General features: G+C 41.4%; 1 protein-coding gene and 1 pseudogene across 18 annotated transcripts in view; one reads left to right on the forward strand and one right to left on the reverse strand.

The window, feature by feature from the left end:
- The first annotated feature begins 1,607 nt into the window (after window positions 1-1,607).
- On the forward strand, window positions 1,608-3,007 carry LOC102130077 (keratin, type I cytoskeletal 18 pseudogene; annotated as a pseudogene).
- Window positions 3,008-11,603: 8,596 nt separating this feature from the next.
- The window catches only part of LOC123570511 (coiled-coil domain-containing protein 144A-like), a 72,712-nt gene continuing 56,536 nt past the window's right edge, over window positions 11,604-27,779 (reverse strand). For 8 of the 18 annotated variants that reach the window (XM_065537569.2, XM_065537571.2, XM_065537567.2 and 5 more), the window contains 5 exons: window positions 21,606-21,893; window positions 20,799-21,016; window positions 18,243-18,471; window positions 16,772-16,851; window positions 11,604-14,188 (listed from right to left, as the gene is read on the reverse strand). In XM_065537569.2, the coding sequence (XP_065393641.1) occupies window positions 14,131-14,188; window positions 16,772-16,851; window positions 18,243-18,471; window positions 20,799-21,016; window positions 21,606-21,893 (873 nt within the window). In that variant the 3' untranslated portion in view covers window positions 11,604-14,130. Of the gene's footprint in view, window positions 14,189-16,771; window positions 16,852-18,242; window positions 18,472-20,798; window positions 21,017-21,605; window positions 21,894-27,779 lie in introns of those variants that run through there. The other 10 variants (XM_074026703.1, XM_074026704.1, XM_065537568.2 and 7 more) reach the window with 3 other exon arrangements.

Raw genomic sequence — 27,779 nt, forward strand, 5'->3', positions numbered from 1 at the left:
CGCCACACTACAATGAAATGTAGAATGAAGCATGTCAGGAGGTGATAAGTTTTATGGAGAAAAATGAGGGTAGAGTAGGCCATATTCCCAACAAAAATGACTGAGGTGGGGATCTCGTCAGTAGAGGTTTATTGGGCCAAGATTTGAGGCTGGACCCAGAAACAACACAAGTCACAGGAGCACCTGTACTTTTTCAGCTGGGGATGAAATCATGGGGGTGTCTCAAACTGTTTCTGCAAAGTCCGTTCCTGGGAGCAGGTCTTAGGACCAGGTGGCATCTCTTGGTCTGCTGAAACATTAAATCCGAAAAGTATCTCAAAGACCCGTCCTTTAGGTCTCACAATTGTGATGTTATCTATAGGAGTGGTTGGGGAAATTACAAATCTGGTGACCCTCAGTTACATGACTCTGGGGCAGTAAACAACTTAAAGAAAACAAGCTAAGCAATGGCAGGCACGGTTTAACCATCCCTGTTCTTAACAAACTTCACACCCTACCGTAATTCTCATCTTGTCTTATAGATGCATCTTCGATCTCTGAATGAGGAGGAGGTCAGCTTTCTTTGCTTCAAAGTTTAACTACGAACTAAATTCTTCTTCTCAGGGTTATCTTGGCCTCCATGATAGAATAAGCAAAAAATGATTTGACCTATGAGGTTAGAAGCAAGACGGAGTCAGTTATGTTAGATTGATCTCAAGACTTATAATTCTACAAAGGTGGTTTCAACTTCCAACAGGCCATGGCCATGGATGTGTGGAATTAGACTGAAGATTCCCCCTGGGAAACAGCCAGGAGAATGGACCTGAAAGATGAATGAGAAAAACTTGTACAATGGGGCCAGGTGGGGTGGTTCATGCCTGTAAGCCCAGCACTTTGGGAGGCTGAGGCGGGTGGATCACCTGAGGTCAGGAGTTTGAGAAGAGCCTGGCTAACATGGCAAAACCCTATCTCTACTAAAAATACAAAAATTAGCCGGGTGTGCTGGTGCACATCTATAATCCAAGCTACTCAGGAGGCTGAGGCAGGAGATTCACTTGAACCCAGGAGGCAGAGGTTGCAGTGAGCCAAGATCGCACCACTGTACTCCAGCCTGAGTGACAGAGAGAGACTCTGTCACACACACACACATGCATACACACACACACAAAACCTGCACAATGGGAGGGGGTTTACTCATAACCCAGGGTTGGTAGGTTACAGCCACCCATTGCTAGGCCTTGATCCTCATTACTCCAATCCTTCTTTTGAAATGTGAGCTCAAAGACACCAACATAATCTGTGTAGCATCCCCCTTCACTCAGTTATCCCCAAGGATGACATAAAATGAGACATCAGCCTCCAAGCCAATAACTGACAAATGGTTTAGTGGGGTTTCCTTGGTTAAAAAAACAGAGAATTATTTTTGCCTCAGATGGACAAGTGTCTCAGACATGCTCCTTTAGTTTGGAAGTCACAATGTAACAGTGGATGTGTTGAAGAAGCCCTTTAATGAAGAGAAGCTCAAGGCCATGTCAAAAGCCTCAACTTCCCAAAAGCTTGCTGCATTGGAATAAACAGTTGAATCAAGAGTATTTGAATGCATCCGTCGGCAAAGCCTGAGTCCTGTTGTCTCGCCTTCCTCCCATACAGCATGAGCTTCACCACTCGCTCCACCTTCTCTACCAACTACCGGTCCCTGGGCTCTGTCCAGGCGCCCAGCTACGGCGCCCGGCCGGTCAGCAGCGCGGCCAGTGTCTATGCAGGCTCCGGGGGTTCTGGTTCCCGGATCTCCGTGTCCCGCTCCACCAGCTTCCGGGGCGGCATGGGGTCCGGGGGCCTGGACTCAGGGATGGCCGGGGGTCTGGCAGGAATGGGAGGCATCCAGAACGAGAAGGAGACCATGCAAAGCCTGAACGACCGCCTGGCCTCTTACCTGGACAGAGTGAGGAGCCTGGAGACCGAGAACCGGAGGCTGGAGAGCAAAATCCGGGAGCACTTGGAGAAGAAGGGACCCCAGTTCAGAGACTGGAGCCATTACTTCAAGATCATCGAGGACCTGAGGGCTCAGATCTTCGCAAACACTGTGGACAATGCCCGCATCGTTCTGCAGATTGACAATGCCCGTCTTGCTGCTGATGACTTTAGAGTCAAGTATGAGACAGAGCTGGCCATGCGCCAGTCTGTGGAGAACGACATCCATGGGCTCCGCAAGGTCATTGATGACACCAATGTCACTCGACTGCAGCTGGAGACAGAGATCGAGGCTCTCAAGGAGGAGCTGCTCTTCATGAAGAAGAACCACGAAGAGGAAGTAAAAGGCCTACAAGCCCAGATTGCCAGCTCTGGGTTGACCGTGGAGGTAGATGCCCCCAAATCTCAGGACCTCGCCAAGATCATGGCAGACATCCGGGCCCAATATGACGAGCTGGCTCGGAAGAACCGAGAGGAGCTAGACAAGTACTGGTCTCAGCAGATTGAGGAGAGCACCACAGTGGTCACCACACAGTCCGCCGAGGTTGGAGCTGCTGAGACGACGCTTACAGAGCTGAGACGTACAGTCCAGTCCTTGGAGATCGACCTGGACTCCATGAGAAATCTGAAGGCCAGCTTGGAGAACAGCCTGAGGGAGGTGGAGGCCCGCTACACCCTACAGATGGAGCAGCTCAATGGGATCCTGCTGCACCTGGAGTCAGAGCTGGCAGAGACCCGGGCAGAGGGACAGCGACAGGCCCAGGAGTATGAGGCCCTGTTGAACATCAAGGTCAAGCTGGAAGCTGAGATCGCCACCTACCGCCGCCTGCTGGAAGATGGCGAGGAATTCAATCTAGGTGATGCCTTGGACAGCAGCAACTCCATGCAAACCATCCAAAAGACCACCACCCGCCGGATAGTGGATGGCAAAGTGGTGTCTGAGACCAACGACACTAAAGTTCTGAGGCATTAAGCCAGCTGAAGCAGGGTACCCTTTGGGGAGCAGGAGGCCAATAAAAAGTTCAGAGTTCAAAAAAAAAAAAAAAAAAAAAGAGTATTTGAATGCATCAATCTGGCCAGTGGATTTGGGGAGAAAGGCAAGGGGTTTCATCTTAAGGACCGAACTAGGCCCCTTGTCCAAGGAAATCATGCATGCATAGCATTGAATTGATGTCTTGGGCAAGGTGGACACAGTGGCAAGATATTTGAGGATGAGATGAGACTTGTTCTGGGACTGCACTGCTCTATACCCCTCCTCATGGGCCTTTCCACTGTCACTCTGCCTAAGGACAGAAAAGATGTGGGTGTGGGCATGGGGCTGGGGTGGGGCAGGGACCATGTCAGGGCAATAGCCACTGACTGGGCTAAAGGCAAATGACTCACTATTCTGGGACAATTCTGTTACCGCTAAGTTACAAGTTGCTATGAGGACTTCCTTTTTCCATCTGCTTTTTAAAGACCTGAGTCTGAGCTACTCTGTATGTACATTTTTATAACCATGTTTTCACCCTGTTGCCCAGGCTAGAGTGCAGCACCTATTCACAGGCACAATCCTTGCACACTACAGCCTCAAACTTCTGGTCTCAAGAGATTCTCCACTTCAGCCTCCCCAGTATCTGGGACTACAGGCTGGGACTCCAGCTGTGTAACACCATCCCCATCCTGATCTACTGCAGATTCTCTTGATTTCTGGGTAAATGGACTGACTGGACCATCCTATCCTGTCAAATCACTTGCACAAATACTTCTACTTTAAGACTTCTTCCACCTTGTCCAGAACCATAATCCATCAACCCCATTATTTGATCTCTTAAGAGAATAAACAAATGACACACTGACCCATCAAAACACACATGTCCTTTCCCCAAATACCAAACACAAAAAACCCAGTTGGTCTTCTTCACTTGGCCCACTTGAGAGAGTCACTTTCTCATGAGTAGTTTTAACTCCCTGATTTACTGTTCTGCTTTTTCTGGCACAATCCCATACCTGGATGAGCACCATGCTATGTTGTTCAATGATGTCACTCAGCTGAGCCAGATACAATGTAGAAAAGTGGCCAGGTGGTATCAACACAAATTCAAAACTACCCGCACACCAGATGACCATAAACACTGCCCAGAACTTAGTAAGTTCACATCTGGCTGATAAAACCCTTTCTTCAGAAACCCGACGTATCTAACAATCTTCTCCATGTCCTTTGAACATTTACTCATGTGGCTTTTACCTGGTATCTTGCCCAATAATTCATACAAAAATTAGATCCCACGAGGCAAGAACCGCCTCATCTTTCTACCATCTCTAAAGATAATATGCACAGGTCTGTATCTTTCTAGCCTTCTTTATTTCATCATGTCAGAAAAAAGATATACCATAGATAAGAGACTGAGAAGACATTCAGTCTCATTTGTAAGGTAATATTATAATGAGATTACATCTTTCTTTTTTTGTTTTTTGTTTTTGTGTTTGTTTGTTTGCTTGTTTGTTTTGAGGCAAAGTCTCACTATGTCGCCCAAGTTGGAGTGCAGTGGCATGATCTTGGCTCCCTGCAACCTCTGCCTCCTGGTTCAAGAGATTCTCCTGCCTCGCCTTCCGAGTAGCTGGGATTACAGGCACCCACCACCATGCCTGGCTAATTTTTGTATTTTTAGTAAAGACAGGTTTTCACCATGTTGGTCAGGCTGGTCTCGAACTCCTGACCTCAGGTCATCCACCCACCTCAACCTCCCAAAGTGCTGGGATTACAGGTGTGAGCCACTGCACCCAGCCCACATCTTTCTTTGTGCCATTATTATGTCTTCATGAAATCAATGCTTCATTACGCAAACATGGTCCCATGGACCATCTTTTTAAAAAATGGCATTAATATGGCCAGTTCCTTATAAAACTAAACATGCCCATAGCATACAACTCAGCAAATGAGTTTTCCCAAATGAGGTTTTTTTTTTAACCTTTTAAGTTGGGGGTATATGTGCCGGTTCCTATTACCTTGTTATATAGGTAAACTTAGGGAGATTTGTCGTACAGATTATTTTATCAACCAGGTAAAATAATCTAGGAGGTCAAGGCGGGAGGATCACTTGAGGTCAGGAGTTCGAGACCAGCTTGGCCAACATGGTGAAACTTCTTCTCTACCAAAAATACAAAAATTAGGCTGGTGTGGTGGCGTGCGCCTGTAATCCCAGCTACTCAGGAGGCTGAGGCAGGAGAATTGCTTGAACCCAGGAGGCGGAGGTTGCAGTGAGCCAATATCATGCCATTGCACTTCAGCCTGGGTGAGAGAGTGAGGCTGTTTCTCAAACAAATAAATAAATAATAAAAATTAAAAATCTACATATTTATTTTAATTATGTAATTACTTGCCATCATATCTCTCTCGGAACACTGATCCAAGAACAACAAAAATAATAGGGCTGATACTTTCTGCTAATTAAGCAAATTTCCTTTTTTCTTTGCGAAACCAACTGACAAAATTCTTCAGTTTATGGTTTTTAGGAATAATTTCTACTAATTTATTTTCAGTGGAGTTTTACGGATGTCCCAAACAAAAACACCAACAATGACCAACCAATTTCATTGGGAAAGTACTAAATTTAACAAACTTTATTTTTTGATCAATGAAGACTCATTTTTAATTTTACTAAAACCTTTTAGATTTAGCCTTGGATAATAAAATTAATTAATATAGGGAATGCTTACTAACATATATAAAGACTTGTTAGTTAGAATGTCAATTTAATATTGATCAAAGTTGCCTGACAAAAATAAACTTTAGGTAAACTTAAGACAAGTTTGATGCATTCTGTTTATAATCTTGTACCTCTGTTTTCATTCTAATTTGGCATGCTGCATAGTTGTTGTTGTTTTTTTTAATTCCAGGTGGGTTATGGCCACTCTTTTCCTCTCTTAAGTCTTGCTTTATTGTTCTTCCAGAAACAATTTTAAAATTTGCAGAGCTGCATCTGGATCAAGCAGTTGCGTTGGAGGAATTTGAACCTTTAAATCACAGAAGAGCTTATTTTCAACTGCCATAGCTAACATTGAGTCTATGCCTAATGATGTAAGCAGTGTGGATATGGGAATGTCTTTGAGTTTTGTATTCATGAATTCTCTAGCTCATCTGTTGATACTTAAGATGAAGAATGAGTAAAAACCATGTCAAACTTTTCCAGAAAATTGAATTTATCTTAGAATTATTTGTAGAAATAAATTCCATTAGATGGAACTTGGGAAAGTTTTCCTGTAATTTCTTGAAATCAAATTTGACAGTACATTGTAGTCTGATCATTCTGCATTCCTCATTCTGATTTTCCAGCAACTTGCTTTTTGTAAACTGCTCAGATGTTGAATTTCTCAATAAAATAATCACAACAAAAGAATCTCCTTTCTTTATAATAAACATCACCATTTCAAATCCGAAGCCAGAGAGCCCCCTTGACATGGCTTGTTGAGAATTATTCAGAATCAAGCACGATTCAAGTTACTGATGGATGTGGGGTATTTGAAAATTTAGTATTCCTCTGGTGGTTAAAATGCTTGGAAGATAATATTTTTTCAGCAGTCATTCAAGATTCAAGACTCTCCAATTAATTGATTGTCCAGTGAGACCATAGTTCCTGTGATAGTAGCAGAACATGTCCAGCAAGGAGTTAGCAGCAGCATCGTTGGCTTGTATTGCATTTTCAATTAAAGCAGAGACTGTTGAATAGCACTCAAAATTATCAAGTTTTTGCCCTCTTGTCAAAAGGTGAAAATGTACTACTCCATCTACTTTGGAGCTTAACACTTTCTCCACTCAAGAAGAGATGTTGAGAGTTTCCAGGAGCCCATCGTCCGAGACTGTGGCACTAAACAATACACCTGAGATTTTACTCTGGAAAGGCATTTACTATTAAATGCACCTCCTTACATATACACCATGGAATACTATGCAGCCATAAAAAGGATGAGTTTGTGTCCTTTGTAGGGACATGGATGCAGCTGGAAACCATCATTCTCAGCAAACTATCGCAAGAACAGAAAACCAAACACCGCATGTTCTCACTCATAGGTGGGAACTGAACAATGAGATCACTTGGACTTGGGAAAGGGAACATCACACACCAGGGCCTATTATGGTGAGAGGGGAGCGAGGTGGGATTGCCTTGGGAGTTATACCTCATGTAAAGGACGAGTTGATGGGTGCTGACAAGTTGATGGGTGCAGCACACCAACATGGCACAAGTATACATACGTAACAAACCTGCACGTTATGCACATGTACCCTAGAACTTAAAGTATAATAATAATTTTATATATATATATATATATAAATGCACCGCCTTTTTCACCTCAGAATGAAAAATGACAGGACACTGTAGCCTGATCACTTTGCATTCTTCACTCTGATTTTCCAGCAATTTGCATTCCTCTCAAATGCTCATAAGTTGGATATCTCAATGAAATAATCACAATGGGCCCGTCTCCTTGAACAGTTTGAAGGCTACTCAAAAAACGAAACATTGATCTGCCATATCAACCATATCATTGAACAATCTCACTGCTTGGTGTATACCCAAAAGAAAGGAAATCAGTTTATCAAAGAGATACCTGCACTTTTATGTTTGGTGCTGCACTGTTTACAATAACTAAGATTTGGAAGCAACCTAAGTGTCCATCAACAGATGAATGGATAAAGAAAATGTGGTACCGATATACAATGGAGTACTATTTAGCCATCAAAAATGAAAGCCAGTCATTTGCAACAACATGAATGGAACTGAACATCATGTTAAGTGAAATAAACCAGGCACAGAAAGACCAACATCACACGTTCTCACTTATTTCTGGAATCTAAAAATCAAAACAATTGAACTCATGGACATAGAGAGTAGAAGGGTGTTTACCAGAGTTGGGAAGGGTAGTGAGAGGGTGGGGGGAGGTGGGAACAGTTCATGGCTACCAAAAAATAGAAAGAATGAATAAAACCTACTATTTGATAGCACAACTGGGTGAGTAGTGTCAATAACAACTTAATCATATATTTGAAAATAACATAACGAGTGTAAGTGGATTGTTTGTAACTCAAAGAATAAATGATTGGGGGGATGGATATCCCATTCTTCACAATGTGCTTGTTTCACATTGCATGCCTGTATCAAAACCTCTCATGTACCCCACCAATACTACATCTCCACAAAAATAAAAAATAAAAAATAAAAAAGAACCATCTCCTTTCTGTAGAATAAACATTACAGTTTGAAATCCAAGACTAGAGAGCTCCCCTGATACAACATACACTCCATTTGCCATGAATAGTTTCCCCTTTGCTCTATACAAATGTATTTGTAGAAGTTGGCATTCTGGAACATTGACTTCTAACACAGCGAGAGGGATAGCCACACATGTGAGATATGATGACAGAGCAGTATTCACCAGTGCATTCTGTTGAAACAGTGAGCAAGCCAAATTCAAGTTATTTTCCAAACTCATTGATTGTAGCCACTGAAAGGTCTGTGAGACACCACCAGGGTCTCTGTGAAACCTGGCTAAGACTTAGAATGTGGACTTGAATGTGATTGTGATCATTATGTAATACTTGCTGTAAAAACTCAGGTTGGTGTTGGCCGCATATCCCTATAACAGTCAGGTGGGGAGAGTCAAAGAGTGTTTCTTTGACAAGTTCCTCTAAAGGTGGCAGTAAACTTAGTGCCTTTTTGCCATAGACCCAGAGATAGCGAGAGACACTTGACAACCCCAGATTACTTCCTTAGCAGCCAAAGCCAGCATTTCACCTAGAATGGATTTTTGCTGTGGGGAGAACATGGCAAGCATGCAGAGATGTTTGGGATTTGGTAATACCTGGGTGAGTTTTCCAAGCTCTTATGAAGTATAAGATGCACAAGGCCCATTTCTAAATATTGGAAACATCTTGCTGTGAAAGCGTGTGATGTCAGGAGTTAAGACCTTTGATGATGCCATGCACAAAAACATGTGGCAATGTAATCACCAGTCTTTACCTCTTAAATGGCCTTGCACATGGCTGCTCCTGTACTGCTGAAGCCCAGTGCCAGTAGTTTATGTTTCCCCATTGTGTCATCAGCCCAATACAAATTATTGTCAAACTTACACCCGGAGGTGCTAACAGGAAAATAATCTTCTGAGTAAATGCACATTTTATCAGTCTCAACTTCCAAAAATTGGTCATCGAACAGTGTGAGTTTGTGTCTTTCTATCTTGGCTGTCACCTTTACTACATTGTAGGGGTCTGAGGTGTGTAGAGTGAACACCTCAGAGTTCCAGTTGCCCTTGTGGGTTTTGCTATCATAAACCCTTTCAAAAGACACATGCCTGATTGCAGAAATGAATATTGTCCCCTGACAATCAATATAGAATTCTGGATCATTCTTCCCTTTACTTTTCCTAATAGCTTCTGCTAAGCTTGTGACATTCTGTGGGATTATATCACATGTATCTGTCATCTGAAATGTGATGCAAGGCACTTCTATCAAAAAGGCCCTTGTCATGCCAGAAAGAACAAATCCTAGATTGAGGTAATCCACATTTCTTATTGTTCTGTAAGTGGGCACTGCCACAGAATAATCAAGATTTTGGTCTTTTAAGGCCAAAATAAGTTGAAATGCCTCAAGGCCAAAATAAGTTTAAAAACTGCCTCATGAAGAAGTGTTCCTGGGATCTCTTCATTTAGTTTTTGAATTCTCCACAAGAATGAAACATAATGAAAGTCCTTGATTTCCATTCTCATCATATCACTCACTGTCATCTCACAATGTGGACTTGTTTCTCATTCCTGAAATCCAATATACTTGGAGTCACAAGGTAAATATTTAGCTATTTCAGATGTGTTGCCTAGAACTATTCATGGAGGCACTTCACCAGGGTTTCCAAGCACCCGAATTGTGATATTTGCTTCCATGATTCCTAGAAGCAAGTTATCATGAGGTTGTGTTTGTTTACTGTACATGAACACAATCTGTTCAAGTCTTGATAAAACGGAGCCCATATTTGTTTGTAAAGAACCACACACTTCACAGTGGCTTTCTGTAGGTAGATTTGATGACCTTTATGTATATATTCATTTCCCTCTCCAGATTTTTGAAAACTATCAATTTGCCCATCGTTGGTGGAAAAACAGCTTTTCTTTCTGTCTTTCTGCATCTTGTGGCCATGACAAATGCCATTTGCAAAAAACAGTCTAACAGCACTGGATGGATATGATATTCATATATTACTCTCTGGATATCTTCATTGACCTTGCTTCTTGTTATGCCATCCTTTAGCTTATTGCAGAATAAAAAAGTGGCTTTTAACTGTTTGAAAATGATATCATAGTAAAATCCAACATGGAAGAGGCATTCAGAAAGTTCATCACTGTTTGAAATCAACTTACACTTTCTAGCAACTCTAGAAGGCATCTTCTTTCTTTAACTTAAGCATTTTGTAGATGGCAACTATATGAAAACTCTTTTAAGGGATCTTGTAGTGATTATGGATTTACCCCTTTGTATCTTGAGAGAATCATTTTTAATCTCTTTTACTAAGTCTAACCTAATTTGGCAAACCAGTGCATCACAAGGGAACCAAGTCTGCCTTGGAACTACTATATTAAGTTTAAAATAAACTATTTTTCAACTTATCTAGAAATACTAAAAATAAACACCCCTTGACTCAAAAATCTTCCCTGGCACCACATCTGCATCTATACCCTCTTTCATTGTCATCTTGTGAAATGATATATTACTCGATTTTGCTGGTAAAAACTAATTAGAACATTTATATTTAAATCATGCTTAACAGTTTACAGAAGTATTTTTCATTTTCTTCTTGTACCCAGTGGCAGAATTTTACGATTCTGAAGCACTTAGACTCTCATCATCTTTTTTGCAGAGAAATAAAACAAAACTAACAATACGATTTTTTAAATCTGCTACCTAGGATTTTGTAATTTATGTATTAAAACAAGGATTTAATTTGTTCTCTTTTAAGCTATTTGGCTGCAATGCTTTCTTAAAAACTTTAGATTTGCTCTTCCCTGATGTGTTGGGACATGAACCCAGGTAAAGAAAGAAGGCTAAGGCCTCATTTAACATGGGTCTATTATTACTTTTCTGTGCATTAAGATCATAAAAACACCACCAAAACTATGAGCCAAAGTGCATTGACTGAATTTTTTAATAACAATGAGACACAAAAAACTAGTTAAAATTTACTTATTTATTTTTGTGAAAACAAATATTTTATAATTTTTGTAATCTTTTCGAGAGACAGGGTCATGCTATGTTACCCAGGCTGCAGTGCACCATCATTTCACACTACAACCTTGAATCCCTGGGCTCAAGTGATCTTCCCGCCTCAGCATCTGGAGTAGCTGGGACTACAGTTGTGTGCCATTGCACCCAGTTTTTGTAATTTTCCAATGGTTGAAAGATGGTCAAACCTTAGACAAAGTTCTTAAAGTCAGTCAAGCATAGTTGAACTATTTTTTCCTTACCAATTCTGTAATTGATATACTTTGTCATTATTGGATTCACTTCGAGATCCCCAGAAATGGACTCCTATTATGAGTGAACTCTCATGTTGATGTTACCTATCTGGGGTGTTCCAGAGTGTTCTTGGTTGTCTTCTTCAAAGAAAGAATTCACTCAAAAGACCAATTAGTAAAGCAGGCAAAAGTTTTATTGGGGAAGTAAAAGGACACTCCAAAAGAGGAGTGGGCTGACCCTGCTGGAAACAGCCCCGGGATATTCTGCATTTGATATGCTGTGGTCTTGCTTTTTTCCTTGCCCACTTCTCACCAAGGCTTGGGGAATCATCCCTTACTGTGGTTAATGGACGTGCACTGGACGCAGTGATCAATACAAATCCCACCCAATGGGAACATTGCTCATTACTGCCACCCGGGAAGGGCATATAGCCATCAAATTTGTACTCATTGCACCTGTGTGGCTCTCAAGAATTCTGCTTTTGCCTTTTTTCTCCCTTATCAGGATCTAGTTAACCACACTTTGACAGTTCCACCACAGAGTGAGTACTGGGCATCTTAAGAGGTGTTCTGGGCTGTTCCTTCCAACATGGGTACTTCCCCTCCTGCCTGCTAATGTCTGACTAACTGCCTCCTCTTACATTTATCTCTTAAGGAGTTGGGACCCAGAAATCTTTTGGGAAATAGGGCGGAGGTCATTCTTCTGTAACTACTTCCTGCTGCAAAGGGGCGTCGAGGGTCTTCTGGTCCCTCCTCCTTGCTTGCTGTCATGGCAAGAAGCTTTCAGAGGTTGTTGTTGTCTCTCAAAAGGTTTGACCCACAGTGTCCAGAGGAGACATGCAGAAACTTGCTTGTCCTCAAGGTTAGGAAAAAGGTTGATATCCTTGTCACAAGACTATTTGAAGTCTGACGGCTTCTAGATGGGACGAAATAAACTTAGTTAGTAGATTCAAGAAGCAAGGCCCAGAAAAGAGAAGAAGGAAGATAGAGGTCAGGGGTCCCAGGAAGGGGAGGGGCCATGAGAATCAGAACCAGGTGACACCCCTCAGCAGCCCCTTCCCAAAGATGAGAAGCCTAGTTTATGAGATCTCAAATGTGCTCTTGAGCCTGCCCTGATCTCTTAACCCAGATCAGTACTCTTCTCCAAGCACAGTCAAGTTCCTCCCTGAGCTGCAACCAGCATGTCAAGACCTCTACCACATTTGAGAACTACAGCTGCGAGAGAACTGACTTGTCACTGTAACTCTTTTATAGCAAGCAGTCATTTCTATCTCTTGAACCAATTCCAGAGACAGGCTGTGGTAGGTTCAGGAGTAAGTGCCAATGCTGGCTATTCCTATTGTGGCACCTGTGGTAATGCCAAGCCCAATAAGAAAGGGAATTAATTGAATTGCTTGGTGGGCCCCAGTAATAAGAGCAAGGGCCGAGAAGCATCACCTGGGGCAATGAGATGCTAGGGTTTAGGTAAGCCAGCATGGGTGTTCTGGTCCACTTTGCAGAGAAGCATAGGTGGGCCTGTGTCCCACACAGAAAGCAAAGTTCTGTCATAGGCAGACAAGAATGGATATGGAAGGAGGCAAAGTCAATTCCAAACATTACCAATATCCTCATTGGCTATGCAAGATGTGATATTCTGTCACTAAAGTTGGAGCTGCTAGAAGAGCCAGACATGAGTGACTAGTTTGAGTAGGAAGATGGTTCTTATTTTCCCAGAAGAGCATGTGTCTAGTAATGTCAAGGAGAAGAGCTTCCAAAGGGAGTTAAAGATTTGAAATTTTTGCGTGACCCCTCCTGGCTTGGTAAGGTAGAGAACCTTACTTGGTATTGGGAGATATTAGTTTCTAGAAAAAAAAAAAAATGTATGAGACGTATTGACAATGGTGATGGTTGTGTTGCAGTGTTCAGGGTTGAGAGAACCCACAAAAGTTCCAGAATCTCTGGCAGTAGTGATGCCTAGGGGTACCTGACTGAAGGTGATGGGGGAGAACAAGGGGCCTAAAATAGTGCAAGTGTTAAGAAAAGCTTGAAAGTCCCCTTTGCTTGTGTTAGGTACTGTATGCATCTCTGGGAAGGTTTTGTATAGAGAAGCCCCAGTGATAGGTGAAGCTAAATTGGGTTTGAGAAGTTGCCTATTCTTGTATCGTGGCTGAGTAGGCTGTTCCTGCCCTAGATAGAACTAATTCGTGCATAGCCCATAGGTTGAGGGATAGGAAGATTTGGTGAACTTTAGTAGCTGTTGAGCTGCTTGTAGATTTTTTTTATATATAGTTGTGGGCTGTTGGGGCCTATGAGGGTGATTTTAGCTGGGAGCATAGAGCATTTGGCTGCATGGTCCCAAAGAGAGCAGATTAGAGCCAAATTAAGATGTCTGTTGATTATGGGAAAAAGCTATTAACTCAGTGAGTGTTAGAGAGAACACCAGCCAGATAACGGCTTTGAGATTTAAATCCAGGTAGGGCCGAAGAGACCTTTTCCTGGGGCGCTGGGGTGGGTGGGGGGTGGTGTTGGTTCACAGTAGCAAAGACATATTAGTAAACCTGCAAGGAGTATTATGATTCATGGTGTAACAGGCCAAAGCATTACTAATTTACTTATCTTTATTCTTTTGGATTTGCTTGAAGAGGAGTTTGAGACCCTGGAGGGGCTCAGTGGTCCAGGTGTCCAATGGGGCCTTTACGACTTCCTCTGCCAGAGATGTGTCACACAGCTTTATCTTGGAGTAGTGGATCCACCTGGTGATCCCTGGCACCATAACTGCTGTAGGAGTGGAGAGCAAAACAGTGTAAGGACCTCTCCAAATAAGACTCAGTTGAGAGTTTGGAGTTCCATCCTTCCAAGTCTTAATGAGAACTTGAGTACCTGGAGGGTATAAAATTTGGTCAGAGTTTTCAGGATGTGAAAGTATCTTTTGGCCAGTTTTTGAATTCCCTGCTGAGACTGGGATAGAGAAGTAACATAATTAGTGAGTTGGTAAGTTTCAGTATCCAACAGGAAAGTGAAGAAAGGATCTTCCACATAATAACTCAAAAGAACTGAGCTGTAAGTTAGAGGTGGGTATGTTTCTCAGCCTTAGTAGAGCAATACATCATAGCTCTGGTCATGGCTTTGAGGTTTCCTGGCATAATTTTTCCAAGGTTTGCTTGAGAGTTTGGTTAATTCTGTCAACCATTCCAGAGTGTTGTGGATGCCAGGAGAAAAGTCGAAAGTAACTGATTCCCAAGGCCCGAGAAACAAGTTGAGTAAACTGTGAGGTGAAGGATGCACTGTTATAACTTTGCAGTGACCTGGGAATGACAAACCGGGGGACGACCTCCTTGAGGGCCTTTACTACCCTCATTGCTTTTCCCATTCACACTGGGTAAGCTTCTATCCAACCTGGAAAGGTGTCTACAAAGACCAGAAGATATTTATACCCTTGACAGGCAGGAAGTCAGTTGAAGTCAAACTGCCAGTCCTCCCCAGCATAAGTGCTCCCCCATTGGACTGGCTGGAAAAGAAAAGGAGGTTCGGCTCCTTGTGGGATGTTTAATGTATCAAGGGCACAGGCCCTGCAAACTTGTTCGAGAGTCTTGGAAAGATTTTTTTCCCCAAAAGAGCCATTTGCACATTATTGAAAGTTTTTTCTTGCCAAAGTGGCAGGAGTCATGCAAAACATAGCTAACTTTCCATTGAACATTTTAAGACAGATGTAGGACCTCTCGCAGTTGATACCAGCCTCCGGGGCCTCGTGTCCCAGTGCCCATTCCTATTCCTCTGGTGAGTACAAGGGGCTGGTGGCTTTGGATCCTCAGTGGGAGGATGAATTAAAGGAGGCTGAGGATGCTCTGCTGGGAAATTTCCTAAGCCATTTATAGGAGAATTACCCACTGAGGGGCTCACAAGAGCCAAAATGGCATGGTCTAATTTGCATTTTTGGAGAGATTCTGATCTTCTTTTAGAGCCATAAAGGCCTGGACATAGGGTACCTCTGACCATTTACCCTGTCACCTGCAAAGCAGGTCCAGCTGCAAGATGGTATTAAAATTAAGGCTACCATTTTCTGGCCAGACTTCCATAGTCATATAGTTTTGTATTGAGGCCATGAAGAGTTACAAAAGAAAACTAACATCTTTTTCTTTAATGTCTAGGAATCAATCTTGTCCTAACTTTTGAGAATGCATCCAAGGGGTGACTCCTACAGTGTGGGGTGTTGAATGTCCATCTGAAAGACAGACAGAAGTAAAGGCCAGGGGAGAGTGAGCATCCTGTCCATTCTCATCCATTATGAAAGGGGAAGAACATCCTCTCCATCTCTTTCCCACACTAGGCCAGGCATCCCTAGCCTCTCAGGAGCTTCACACTTCATGCACCCTTATTGCATGCTCCCTACTGAGAGGTGACCTCTTTGCCTCATTTGGTCTGTTGATCCCCCAGGTCCATAGGTCTCCCGTCTAATTATAGATGACTGTGCCCAATTATAATTTTGTAGCTTTTTGTGTGATAACCCTCTGCATACAGGCAAAGCATGTCAAGGACAGTGGGGAGGGCCAGAGACAAGAGGGAAGTTGACTAGTAAATCCCGGAGAATTCAGTGGTCAGAACATGGAAAGAGTTTTGGGTAGTAGCTACATCCAGGAGAACCCTAAACCAAGACCATAGCACCTGAAATTTACCTAAATTCCTTCGGGAGATGGAATTAGTGCAGAGGAGACAGTGACAGAGCATTCAAAAAGCCACTCTAGGCTGGGCGCGGTGGCTTAAGCCTGTAATCCCAGCACTTTGGGAGGCCGAGACAGGCGGATCACGAGGTCAGGAGATCGAGACCATCCTGGCTAACATGGTGAAACCCCGTCTCTACCAAAACATATAAAAAACTAGCCGGGCGAGGTGGCGGGTGTCTGTAGTCCCAGCTACTCAGGAGGCTGAGGCAGGAGAATGGTGTAAACCCGGGAGGCGGAGCTTGCAGTGAGCTGAGATCTGGCCACTGTACTCCAGCCTGGGCCAAAGCCACTCTATTGGAGCCTATCTGGAAAAAGAAGAGGAAAAAGTAGGTGGCATTGGCTAGCAAGAGAGATGCCGTGATGGCATCGGCAGCAGGACCAACTGTGAAGAAAGACAGGGTGGTGAGTCCCCAGAAGTCAGTTGTGAGAATGTGGAAGTAATCAGAAGCCTTGGGGTCTCTGGCAAGAAGAAAACATTCAGTGCCTGGAGGGGCTCTGTCAGGCATTAGGTAGAAGTGCTTCAGCTGAGCACACAAAGCGGAGATGCCAGGGAGCTTGATTGGCATGCTCAGCATTCTCATAGACTATGCCGGATAGGAGCATACATGTGAGAGGAGACAGCAGGGAGCGTAGCCCTTACCTCAAGACAGCATGCAAGTCACAACACCGAGAGAGATTGCCAAGCCTGGAGTTCCAGAAAGTGTCCTCGGTTCTTGTCTTCTTGCAAGAAAGAATTCAGCCAAAAGATCAGTTAGTAAATCTAGCAAAAAATGTATTGCAGAAGTGACAGTATGCTTTAAGAGAAGAGTGGGCCAACTTGGCTGGGAGCAGCCCCAGTACACTCTGCATTTGACCTTTTTCCTCACTTTCTTCTTTGGGTTCCTGCCTTTGTTCTTGACCAGTTCACACCCAGGCTTGGGGGGCTCTCCCTTACTCTTGGTTAATGCACATGTGCAGAACCCAGTGATCAAGATAAATTCTACCCAATGGTGGCATTGCTCATTGCTGCCACCCAGAAAGGTTGTATAGCCATCCCTTTTGCCTTTCCCCTTCTTTATCTGAATGTAGCTAACACATCTGACAGTTCAACCATAGAATGAGTGATTACTAAGCACCTTAAGAGTCGTTTTGGGGTGTTCCTTCCCATATAGCTACCTTTCCTCCTGCCTGCTCATATCTGACTAATGCCACCCTAACAGTTGGATTGCAAGGTTCTTGTTCAATTGAACCTTGAAACATTGAAAGGGTCATGTCCCAGGGAGATGGGAACCCTGTGCAGTTTTACATGGAATTCTGAGTAGGAAGTAGAATGGATTCTATTTGGTCACATTTGCTATTTAACTACTCTTGATATCATTGTCATCTTAGCCATAAATCATTCAAGTGATGGTAAGATAGACATAAGTGAGCTTCACTTTATGAATTCAAATATTGCTTTAAGTATTTAAAACCTGCTGTATGATTGCACAGCAACAAGAACATTTTATAACAATTGATATTAAAATGCTGTAAGTACAATAGCAATTAAGGATGTACTCATGTAAGAAAATCACAAAACTTTAAGCTGAAAAACAGAAGAAACCTTTTTTAGTGTTACAGGTTCATAGAATTCATAAAAAGTATTTGTCTTAGATTCCTTTACATAATAATCATCCATATGTGGTCAGGTGTTTGATATCAATCATTCATGTCTGATTAGAAGTGGGAACCTTGAGATGCTACAGGAAAACTTTAAAAGCATTATGAACCCAAGCCAAACTAAAATCAATTAGAAAGTAAGCCAAACCATCTCAAAGTATACCTTTAGTTGTCAGGCAATACCATTTCATTTCCAAAATCTAACTTAAATGCAATTTTTACAGAAATTTAAAATGTGCCGGTTTAGTTACATTTATCGAATAAAGTTAACAAATGAATATCTCTTGACAATGAGAGCTCCAAGGACTTTTAAAAAAGGCTGTAAAGTTTGTTTCCTTTCCTTAAAAACACAGTTAATTATGACCTTTACTTAAAATACATAAGTCAATTAGACAACTCAATATTTTGCAAAAAAAATACAAGAATTATATCAGAAGTCTGAGAAGGAAAGAAAAAATGATGCTATATCTAACCTTTGACAAGTCGCTCTCCATTCTGATATTTGAAGACAATGAGCTTAAGGTAGGAATCCTTAAGGTTTCTCTTGGAATATGTATTCTGTTGAGACCTAAATTTTCATTAAGATTTCCATTGCATGCTGACTGTAGGACTGCCCTTATAGTATGAGAAGTAAATAAAGATCCGCTCTGCTCTTTTTCTTGAAGAAGTTTGGTACTGACGTCTGCTAGAATTTCTTTACGTCTGTGAAGATTGCAAAACACAGATACTGAGTATTTTGGGTTTTTTTACAAATTATGTCTAAATGACTTGCATTGTTTAAAAAGTCACCATGAGTCAATGAAAGATACCACAAACTATGTTTTAACTCTGAAAATGTATGAGAGCATGTGTACTGTACACAGTTTTAATTTTTAAATTGTTCTAAAGAACTACATGTACTTCTAGAGGATTTTTAACAAGTAATTCAAACAAAGTAGAGAGGGAAGAGCGAAAGCTATCAATGATATGTGGATTAACAGGTGACATTTGTTGCCTTCTGAAATGGCTCTAGTTACAAGATTCTTAAGGATGCCATTAGAAATACTTGTGTTTAGTTAGGCTGGGCGTGGTGGGTCATGCCTGTAATCCAGGCACTTTGGGAGGCCAAAAGAGGTGGATCACTTGAGGTCAGGAGTTCAAAACCAGCCCAGCCAACATGGTGAAACCCTGTCTCTACTAAAAATACAAAACATTAGCCAGGGGTGGTGGGTGCCTGTAATCCCAGTTCCTTGGGAGGCTGAGGCAGGAGAATCACTTGAACCCGGGAGGCGAGATCGTTTCACTGCATTCCAACCTGGGACAAGAGCAAAACTCCATCTCAAAACAAAAAAAAGTAAAAAAGCAAATAAATACTTGTGTTTAAAGGGTAACTATATGAAATGATAAACATGTTAATTTGCTGGACTAGAATCACCATTTGATTATGTATAAATATATTAAAACATCATGTGGTACTCCTTAGATATACAGGAGTACCGAAATATATCCAAAACTATAAATCCAAAAATATTTTACTCCAGTGAAATAACTAAAAGTAAAATAAAGCTAGAAATACTTGTATTTAGTAAGCCAGTTACAGAAAAAAAAACTCTCTCTCAAAGACACTTTCAAGCATGTCTTTTTACCACCCTTGTACATTTCACCCATTATTTGAGAAGCATTTGACACTGAGGAATCATTCAGAGCAACAATTCCCTGGGGAGAAGGAGATAGCCAAGATCAAAGAGAACTCAATCATCTCCAAGGGTGATTAACTCCTAAAATTGTGACCCACGCATCAGAAGTGGGGCCTGCCCTTTTGGTATTCCACCTACCACCTCAGGCTGACCAAGGTGTTATTTTTCACCACTTTGTGAATTAGATTTCCTTTCAACCCTGTGTTAATTATTCCCTATTTCACAAGTATGCCTTTATGTGGCGTGGAAAAACTATACAAAATACTTTGTTCCAAGGTGGCCTCTAATGATACTACCAAAGGTCGCAATCAATGACAGTTAATTTACTGAGTGCCAGAATGTGCAGAGGAGTAGAAGTACCTGACCCTTTTTCAGTTTAAGTTGTAATCTTATAAAAAATAATTCAATTCATTAATATTTCTATATAGGGGAATGCTGACAAACAATTGTGTAACAATATCACTGTCTAAATTATGAAGCTTCAAAGAAACTTGGCTGAAAGACTAATAGATCAGGTTAACCACATAAGAATATTAAGGGGATAAAGAGCCATATAAAACCAAAAAACAGGCCAGGCACGATGGCTCAGGCCTGTGATCCCGGCACTGTGGGAGGCTGAGGTGGGCAGATCACTTGAAGTCAGGAGTTCAAGACCAGCCTGGCCAAGATAGTGAAACTCCAGCTCCACCGAAAATATCAAAATTAGCCAGGAGTGGTGAGAATATGAAAGGTTGGGGCTGAGACAGGAGAATTGCTTGAACCTGGGAGGCAGAGGTTGCAGTGAGCCAAGATTGTGCCACTGTACTCTAGCCTGGGTGACGGAGTGAGAATCCATCTCAAAAAAACGAAAAACAAAACAAACAAAAAAACACATCCAAAAAGAGGGGAGTGACATGAATTGTCCTGGATTAACATTTTTTAATTTTTTTATTTTATTATTATTAATTTTTTTTAGATGGAGTCTCACTCTGTCACCCAGGCTGGAGTGCAGTGGCGTGATCTTGGCTCACTGACACCTCCACCTCCTGATTCAAGTGATTCTCCTGCCTCAGCCTCCCAAGTAGCTGAGATTACAGAAGCATACCACCATGCCCGGCTAATTTCTGTATTTTTAGTACAGACGGGGTTTCACAATGTTGGCTGGGCTGGTCTTGAGCTTCTGACCTCTGGTGAGCCACTGGCGGATTAACATTTTAAAGGTAAGCTCATTTACTAACATCATTTTCCAAAATTGTTTAACCTAGTTAGCTTTCACTTCCCCCTAATCTCATGAACCTGTCTCACTAAAAGTTATGCCTTTGAGGCAAATTAATGAGCTTCATTTATTTTCTATGATTCTGTGTTTTGACTTACTTGTTTAGTTCATCTGACAAAGATTCTCTAAGTTTTAATTCTTCTAGATACAGTTCCTTATATTTTTCCAATTCTGTTGTATTACAGTCTGCTTGTGAAGTTTTTGCTTTGTAGAGTTTGAATTCCAGATCTTTAATTGTAAGTTCCATCTGACTTTTCATAGTAGCATTGCTTTCCTCTGTTAAAAACTGTAACTTGTCATGGGCTATTTTCTGTGTCTAAAACAAATTGAAAGGGTACATTAAACAAATAATTATAATCTGAATAATTATTGTGTATTTGTTTCTTTTTGTTTTGGGTAGGTGACGTAGAGAGCATTTCTAAGTATGTGAAAAAAAGCAACTGAAGTTTAATATATTTATTATGAGTATCAACTAAATTAATAACTTAATCTGAATTGTAAAAATATTAAATCATGCTTATAGTAGTACTCATGAAATGTAACACTCCAAAGAATAATAAAATCAATTTAAATTCTGAAAAATTGAGCAATATAACTTAAGAATACTTCAAGAGTATAGTATAATTTCTAAATCACATTTTTCTTTCTCTATTAGTCTTGTTTCATGCCACTTGTCTTAGTAATCAAATGATTCACTAATGAGAATCATTATTATGGAAGATCAATTTAGTTACAATAATGATGGCAAGTGAAATATTTAAAGAGAGAAACAGATACCACCTTCCTTCTAGAAATCTACCAAACAAATTGCTATAAGTGAAGGAGAGGAAACATATACTATGTATGTATCCAAAATGTAATTTGCAGTGAAATGAATGAAGGCACGTTCCTGATAATAAACTAACCTGTAAAATTAGATCAATGGTTTCTAATTGTTCTGCTATCTCCTGCCTTGCTCCTTCTTCGACCTCCTGTTTATAGTGTTCCAATTGGTCACATTGTAACATATTCATTTCCATGTGACTTTTGAGGTTTACTAGTTCTTCTTCCAACTTCTCCTGATCCTTCCGTAGTATTTTGCGCTTTTCTTGCATTGTTTTCATATATAATAATGACTGTTGAAGAACTTCAATCTCTGCATCCACATGTAGACCTTCTGAAGATGCAGTTTCCACTGCTTCTGTAAGATCAGGCTGCATAAGTAAAATAATATGGTTTTGTAATGAAGAAAGAAGACAGAATAGTCTAACATAAAACTAATCATTTTTAAATAAATTCAGTTGCAATAAAATGTTATCTATACTGTAGTAGATTCTTAAAACATGGATCTTTGAATTACTTAGAAAATCAAAAACAAATTTAAAACCACCAGGAATCACAAAAATGTATGTTTTACTCACATCATCTTTGCCACACAATATTTTTATGTGATAGTAGGCTTTCATTTTCCTGATTGTGTAATATATTTCCTCTTTAAAATGGCTCCAAGTCACTTCTTTATTGTTTGTTTTTGTTTTTTTGTTTTTGTTTTTGTTTTTGTTTTTGTTTTTTTGAGGTGGGATCTCACTCTTGTTGCCCAGGCTGGAGTGCAGTGGCATGGTCTTGGCTCACTGCAACCTCCGCCTCCTGGGTTCAAGCGATTCTCCTGCCTCAGCCTCCTGAGTAGATTACAGGCACCTGACACCATGCCCAGCTAATTTTTTGTATTTTTAATAGAAATGGGGTTTCACAATGTTGGCCAGACTGGTCTTGAATTCCTGGCTTCAAGTGATCTGTCTGCCTCAGCCTCCCAAAGTGTTGGGATTACAGGCGTGTGCCACTGCACTCCGTCTAAGTCACTTCTTAGTACAAAGTCTCTTGCCCCCTCACACCCTTTGTTATTCCCCATAATTTCTAAAAAAGTTTTAGGAACACCACATTAAATTATCCAAACCTAAACCAATAAATCACTGTGAGAAGAAGACTTGAAAATAAGACTCTAATTAATGAATCTTTATGATAAAACCTCCAACAGATTAGGCATAGAAGGAACATATTTCAACACAATAAAGACCATATATGGCAAAACCACAACTAACATTACACTGAAAGAGGAAAAGCTGAAAGTCTTTCCTCTAAGAACTGGCATAAGACAAGGATACCCACATTCAGCACTCATATTCAACACAGTATTAGAAGTCCTAGTCAGAGCAACTGGGTGAGAAAAAAATTAAGGGCATCTAAATTGGGAAAGAAAAATTGAAATTTCTCTTTGCACATGACCTGATCCTGTATATAAAAAACCTAGACCCCTCAAACAAACTCTTAGAACATTTCATCAAATGGCTACAGAATACACATTCTTCTCATCGGCACATAGAACATTCCCCAGGATAGACCATACATTAGGCCAGAAAACAGGTCTTAGCAAATTTTAAAAACTTGAAATCATATCAAGTATCTTCTCAAACCACAATGGAATAAAACTAGAAATCAATACCACTTATGATTGCTAAAAAATAATAAAATACTACTCAGGAACAAATTTAACCAAGGAAGTGATAGAGCTCCCCTGCAAGAAAACTATGAAACATTGATGAAAGAAATGGTAGAGGACAAAAACAAATGGAAATATATCCCATGCTCATGAATTTAAAGAATTAATATTGTTAAAATACTACCTGAAGGAGTCTACAGGTTAAATACGATCGCTATTAAAATACATATTAGTCTATTTTCACACTGCTATAAAGACGCTACCCAAGACTGAGTAAAATGTATTTAAAAAGAGGCTTAATTGACTCACAGTTCTGCATAGCTGGGGAGGCCTCCGGAAACTTACAATCACAGCAGAAGGGGAAGTAGGCTCATCTTACATGGTGGCAGGAGAGAGAGGAGAAAGAGAAGGGGGAAGAGCCCTTATAAAACCATCAGATCTCATGAGAACTCACTCACTATCATGAGAACACCATGGGGGAAACTGTCCCCACAATCCAATAACATCTCTCCCTTGACATGTGGGGATCACAGGTTTCTCCCGCCACACATGGGGATTATAATTTGAGATGAGATTAGGGTTGGGACACAGAGCCAAACCATATCAAAATATCAATTACATTTTTAACTGGGGAACAAGATGATCAACCAGATGCAGCCAGGAAACACCTCTTCCACAGACAGAAAACAAAATATTGAGTAAGCCATCACACTTTGAACAGATTTTGGGGGGAAAAAGCACTCAAAGTCAATAGAGAGGCTACCCAAGACGCTACCCAAGACTGAGTTTGAAGAGGAAGGAAGCTAGGAAGCCAGATGGAGTCACCAGTCACCAGGACCAGCTCTTGGTCCAGAATTGGACCTAAGGAAGGAGAGAGTGAAGGAACTAGAGGTCACACAATCCTGCCAGGGACCTCTGAGATCCTAGGTACAAGAGATCCCATGATACACACAGACATTTGAATTGGCAGGGGGAACTGCCAAGAGAGTAGGGAGAGGCAGAGCTTGAACATGCATGGAGCCCAAAAGATTTCATGCATGAGGTAGCTGCAGGAAAATATGAGAATAGGCACCCATCCCCCAAGGCTCTCCATCTTTCTGAGTTACTTTAGCCCCTGCTGACAGCCAAACCAGGAGAAAGCAGGGCTGCCTTTCCCAAGGGCCTGAAGTGCATTTGATTTGCACACCCCCTTGTCTGCCTGTCCCTCCCCAGCTCCTGCCTGGTTGCTCCCTCAAGGGTGTACACATAACACAGCCTCCACTGCTCCACCTGAGTGTTTGTCTGGCAGCCTGAAAGCAGTTTGCCCACTCCAGCACAGCCAATGCTTGACCCTGAGGTACCAGAGGATATAGCTACGAGACCCGTCCCAACTTCCCAGGGTTTGAGTGCACAGTTAAGGGGTATTGAGCTGATATCTGTGGCCTGAGCTCAAATTGGGGTGGCACCCCCGACTCTCAGAACAATGAGAAGAGTGAGGCACAGATGCATGTGCTGGCACAGGAGCTGGGTGTGCCTCCTTCTACAAGACTGGTCTGGAAAAAGCATAGCCTGTTGGCTGGCCACAGACTCCATCCGAGGGAAACCTGTGACCTGGAACACATATCAGGCCAAAGATTTGGGTTCAGAAAGCTTGGGGCAAAACTAGCTGGTCAGGCCTTACCTAAAAGTACACATCACAGAAAACCTGGTCAGGGGAGCATGAGTTTTATGGTCCTCAAAGCCAACTGCTGAGCAAAAAACTCCAGGATGTGCATACTTCACCAGCTGCACACCCATGGCACCATCCACCCTATCCAGGGGACCTTCACCCTTGACCCACAGCATCCACAGACACCTGCAGACATACCCCGTATCCCACTCAGACTCTTCCAAGCACAAGGAATCAGCAGGTCCCTGGACATTTGGAGGACTAACCTTTGGCTCAGGCTGCCCCTAAAGCAAGCTTGTCCTGGGCCCATGGGCTGCATGCAGACCAGGAAGACTTTGAATGTGGCCCAACACACATTTGTAAATTTTCTTAAAACGTTATGAGTTTTTTTGGCAACTTTTTTTAGCTCATCAGCTATCATTAGTGTGTGTTTAATGTGTGGCCCAAGACAATTCTTCTTCTTCCTATGTGGTCTTGAGAAGTCATAAGATTGGACATCCCTGGCCTTAAAGATGGAGGCTGTGCAGCTGTCCAGGGACTTCTTTGGAGCTAAGAAAGAGGGAGTGTAGCACCAGTGATTGAAGGGGATTCTCTGAAGGCTAGGGAACAAACTTTGTGAGAAAGGCATTTCTTGCCTCCCTGCCAACTATTTCCCCCTCCTCAGAGGCCTGCTCCAAACACACTGATATACAAAAGAGTTATGCAGCTGAGTAAGAGCCTATCTACCAGCTCTTACTCCAAAGCACCATCTATGGGATTGAAGCCAGAATTACACTACCAAACAAAATTAATTCCCTCAACACAGTTAGCCTGTGAAAACCAATGCAAGAAACTAGCCACAACTAAGAAATCCGTAGAGGCCAGGTACAGTGGCTCATGCCTATAATCCCAGCATTTTGGGAGGCCAAGGCAGGTGAATCACCTGAGGTCAGGAGTTCGAGACCAGCCTGGCCAATATGGTGAAACTTCATCTCTTCTTAAAAAAAAAAAAAATAGCCTAGTGTAGTGGCCCACATCTGAATCCCAGTGACTTGGGAAGCTGAGGCAGGAGAATCACTTGAACATGGGAGGCGGATGTTGCAGTGAGCCGAGATTGTACCACTGCACTCTACCCCAGGTGACAACAACAAAACTTGAATGAAAGGAAGGAAGGAAGGAAGGAAGGAAGGAAGGAAGGAAGGAAGGAAGGAAGGAAGGAAGGAGAAATTCATAAAGATCCTTGGCCTTCTGAAAGAACCCAGAAACTAAACCAATGAACTGTTCCAACATACACAACAGTCAAACACTCAAGGGAAGAATAGGAATATAGAAACCAGAAGTCATATCCAAATGACAGCAATTTCAAAAAGATAAATAAACACTAGCCCTCTCAGACAGGAAAGCATCTGTGAAAGAAGTCCAGCAATTCAAAAAGTCATAGTGTTTTCTAACCCTCATAGGATCACACTAGCTCCTCAGCAATTGATCCTAACCAGATTGAAATGCTGAAATAATAGTCTTAGAATCCAGAATCTGGATGGTAAGGAAGTACAATGAGATCCAAGCAAAAGTTGAAACCTAACAAAGGAAGCAAGTAAAATAATTCAAGAGTTAAAAGATGACATAGCCATTTTAAGAAAGAAGAAAACTGGGCTTCTGAGATTGAACAACTCACTATAGGAATTTCAAAACACAATTGGAAGCCTCAACAACAGACTAAACCAAGCAGAGGAAAAAATTATAGAGCTTGATGTCTGGTCCTTTGAATCAACCCAGTCAGATGAAAATAAAGAAAACAGAATTTTTAAAAGTGAACAAAACCTCTGAGAAATATGGGATCACATACAGAGACCAAATCTATGACTCACTGGCATTGTGGAGAAAGAATAAGTACTTTGGAAAACACATTTTAGAATATAATTCACAAAACTTTCCCCAGTCTCATTAGAGAAGCTGACATGCAAATTCAAGAAATTCAGAGATAAGATACTACACAAGATGGTCATTCCAAAGACACATAGTGAAAAGCATCCAAAAGTCAACGTGAAAGTCTTATGGCAGCTAGAGAAAAGCGTCAAATCACATACAAAGGGAACTCCATCAGGCTAACAGCAGACTTATCAGCAAAACCTTACAAGCCAGAAGAGTGTTGGCCTATTTTAGCATCCTTAAATAAATTCAAACCTCAAATTTTATATCCTGTCAAACTAAATTTCATAAGTGAAGGAGAAAAAAATCTTTTCCAGACAAGCAAATGCTAAGGGAATTTAAAACCATTAGACCAGCCCTACAAGAGATCCTTAAGGGAGTTCTAAACAGGGACATGAAAGAACAATACCTGCAACCACAGAAACACACGTAAGTACATAGTTCACAGACGTTATAAACAAATACACATTGGAGACTACGAAGCAACCAGATAATAACATCCTGGCAGGATAAAAATCTGACATATAAATATTAGCCTTAGATAAAATGATCTAAATACCCCACTTAGAAGGCACAGAGTGGCAAGTTGGATTAAAGAAAATCAAGAACCAACAATCTGCTGCCTTCGAAAGACCCACCTCGCATATAATTACACCCACAGCCTCAAAGTAAAGCCATAAACTAAGATCTACCATGCACACAGAAAACAAAAAATCAGGGGTCATTATTCTTGTATCAGATTAACACACTTTAAACCAACAACAGTTTTAAAAAAGGACAAAGAAGAAGATGATAAAGAATGATACGCAATGATAAAAGAACTCAATTCAACAAGAAGGCATAAATATTTTTAAATATATAGGCACCCAACCTTGGAGCATCAGATTTCTAAAACAAGTACTTCTAGATCTATGAAAAGAGTTAGCCATGCAATTATAGTTAAAAATTTCAACACCTCATTGGCAGCATTAGACACTGACATAGAAAAGTAACAAAGACATTCTAGAATTAAATTTCACATTTCACCTATTGAACTTAATTGACGCT

The sequence above is a fragment of the Macaca fascicularis genome, chromosome 20 (assembly GCF_037993035.2).
Source record: "Macaca fascicularis isolate 582-1 chromosome 20, T2T-MFA8v1.1".
Classification (NCBI taxonomy): Eukaryota; Metazoa; Chordata; class Mammalia; order Primates; family Cercopithecidae; genus Macaca; species Macaca fascicularis.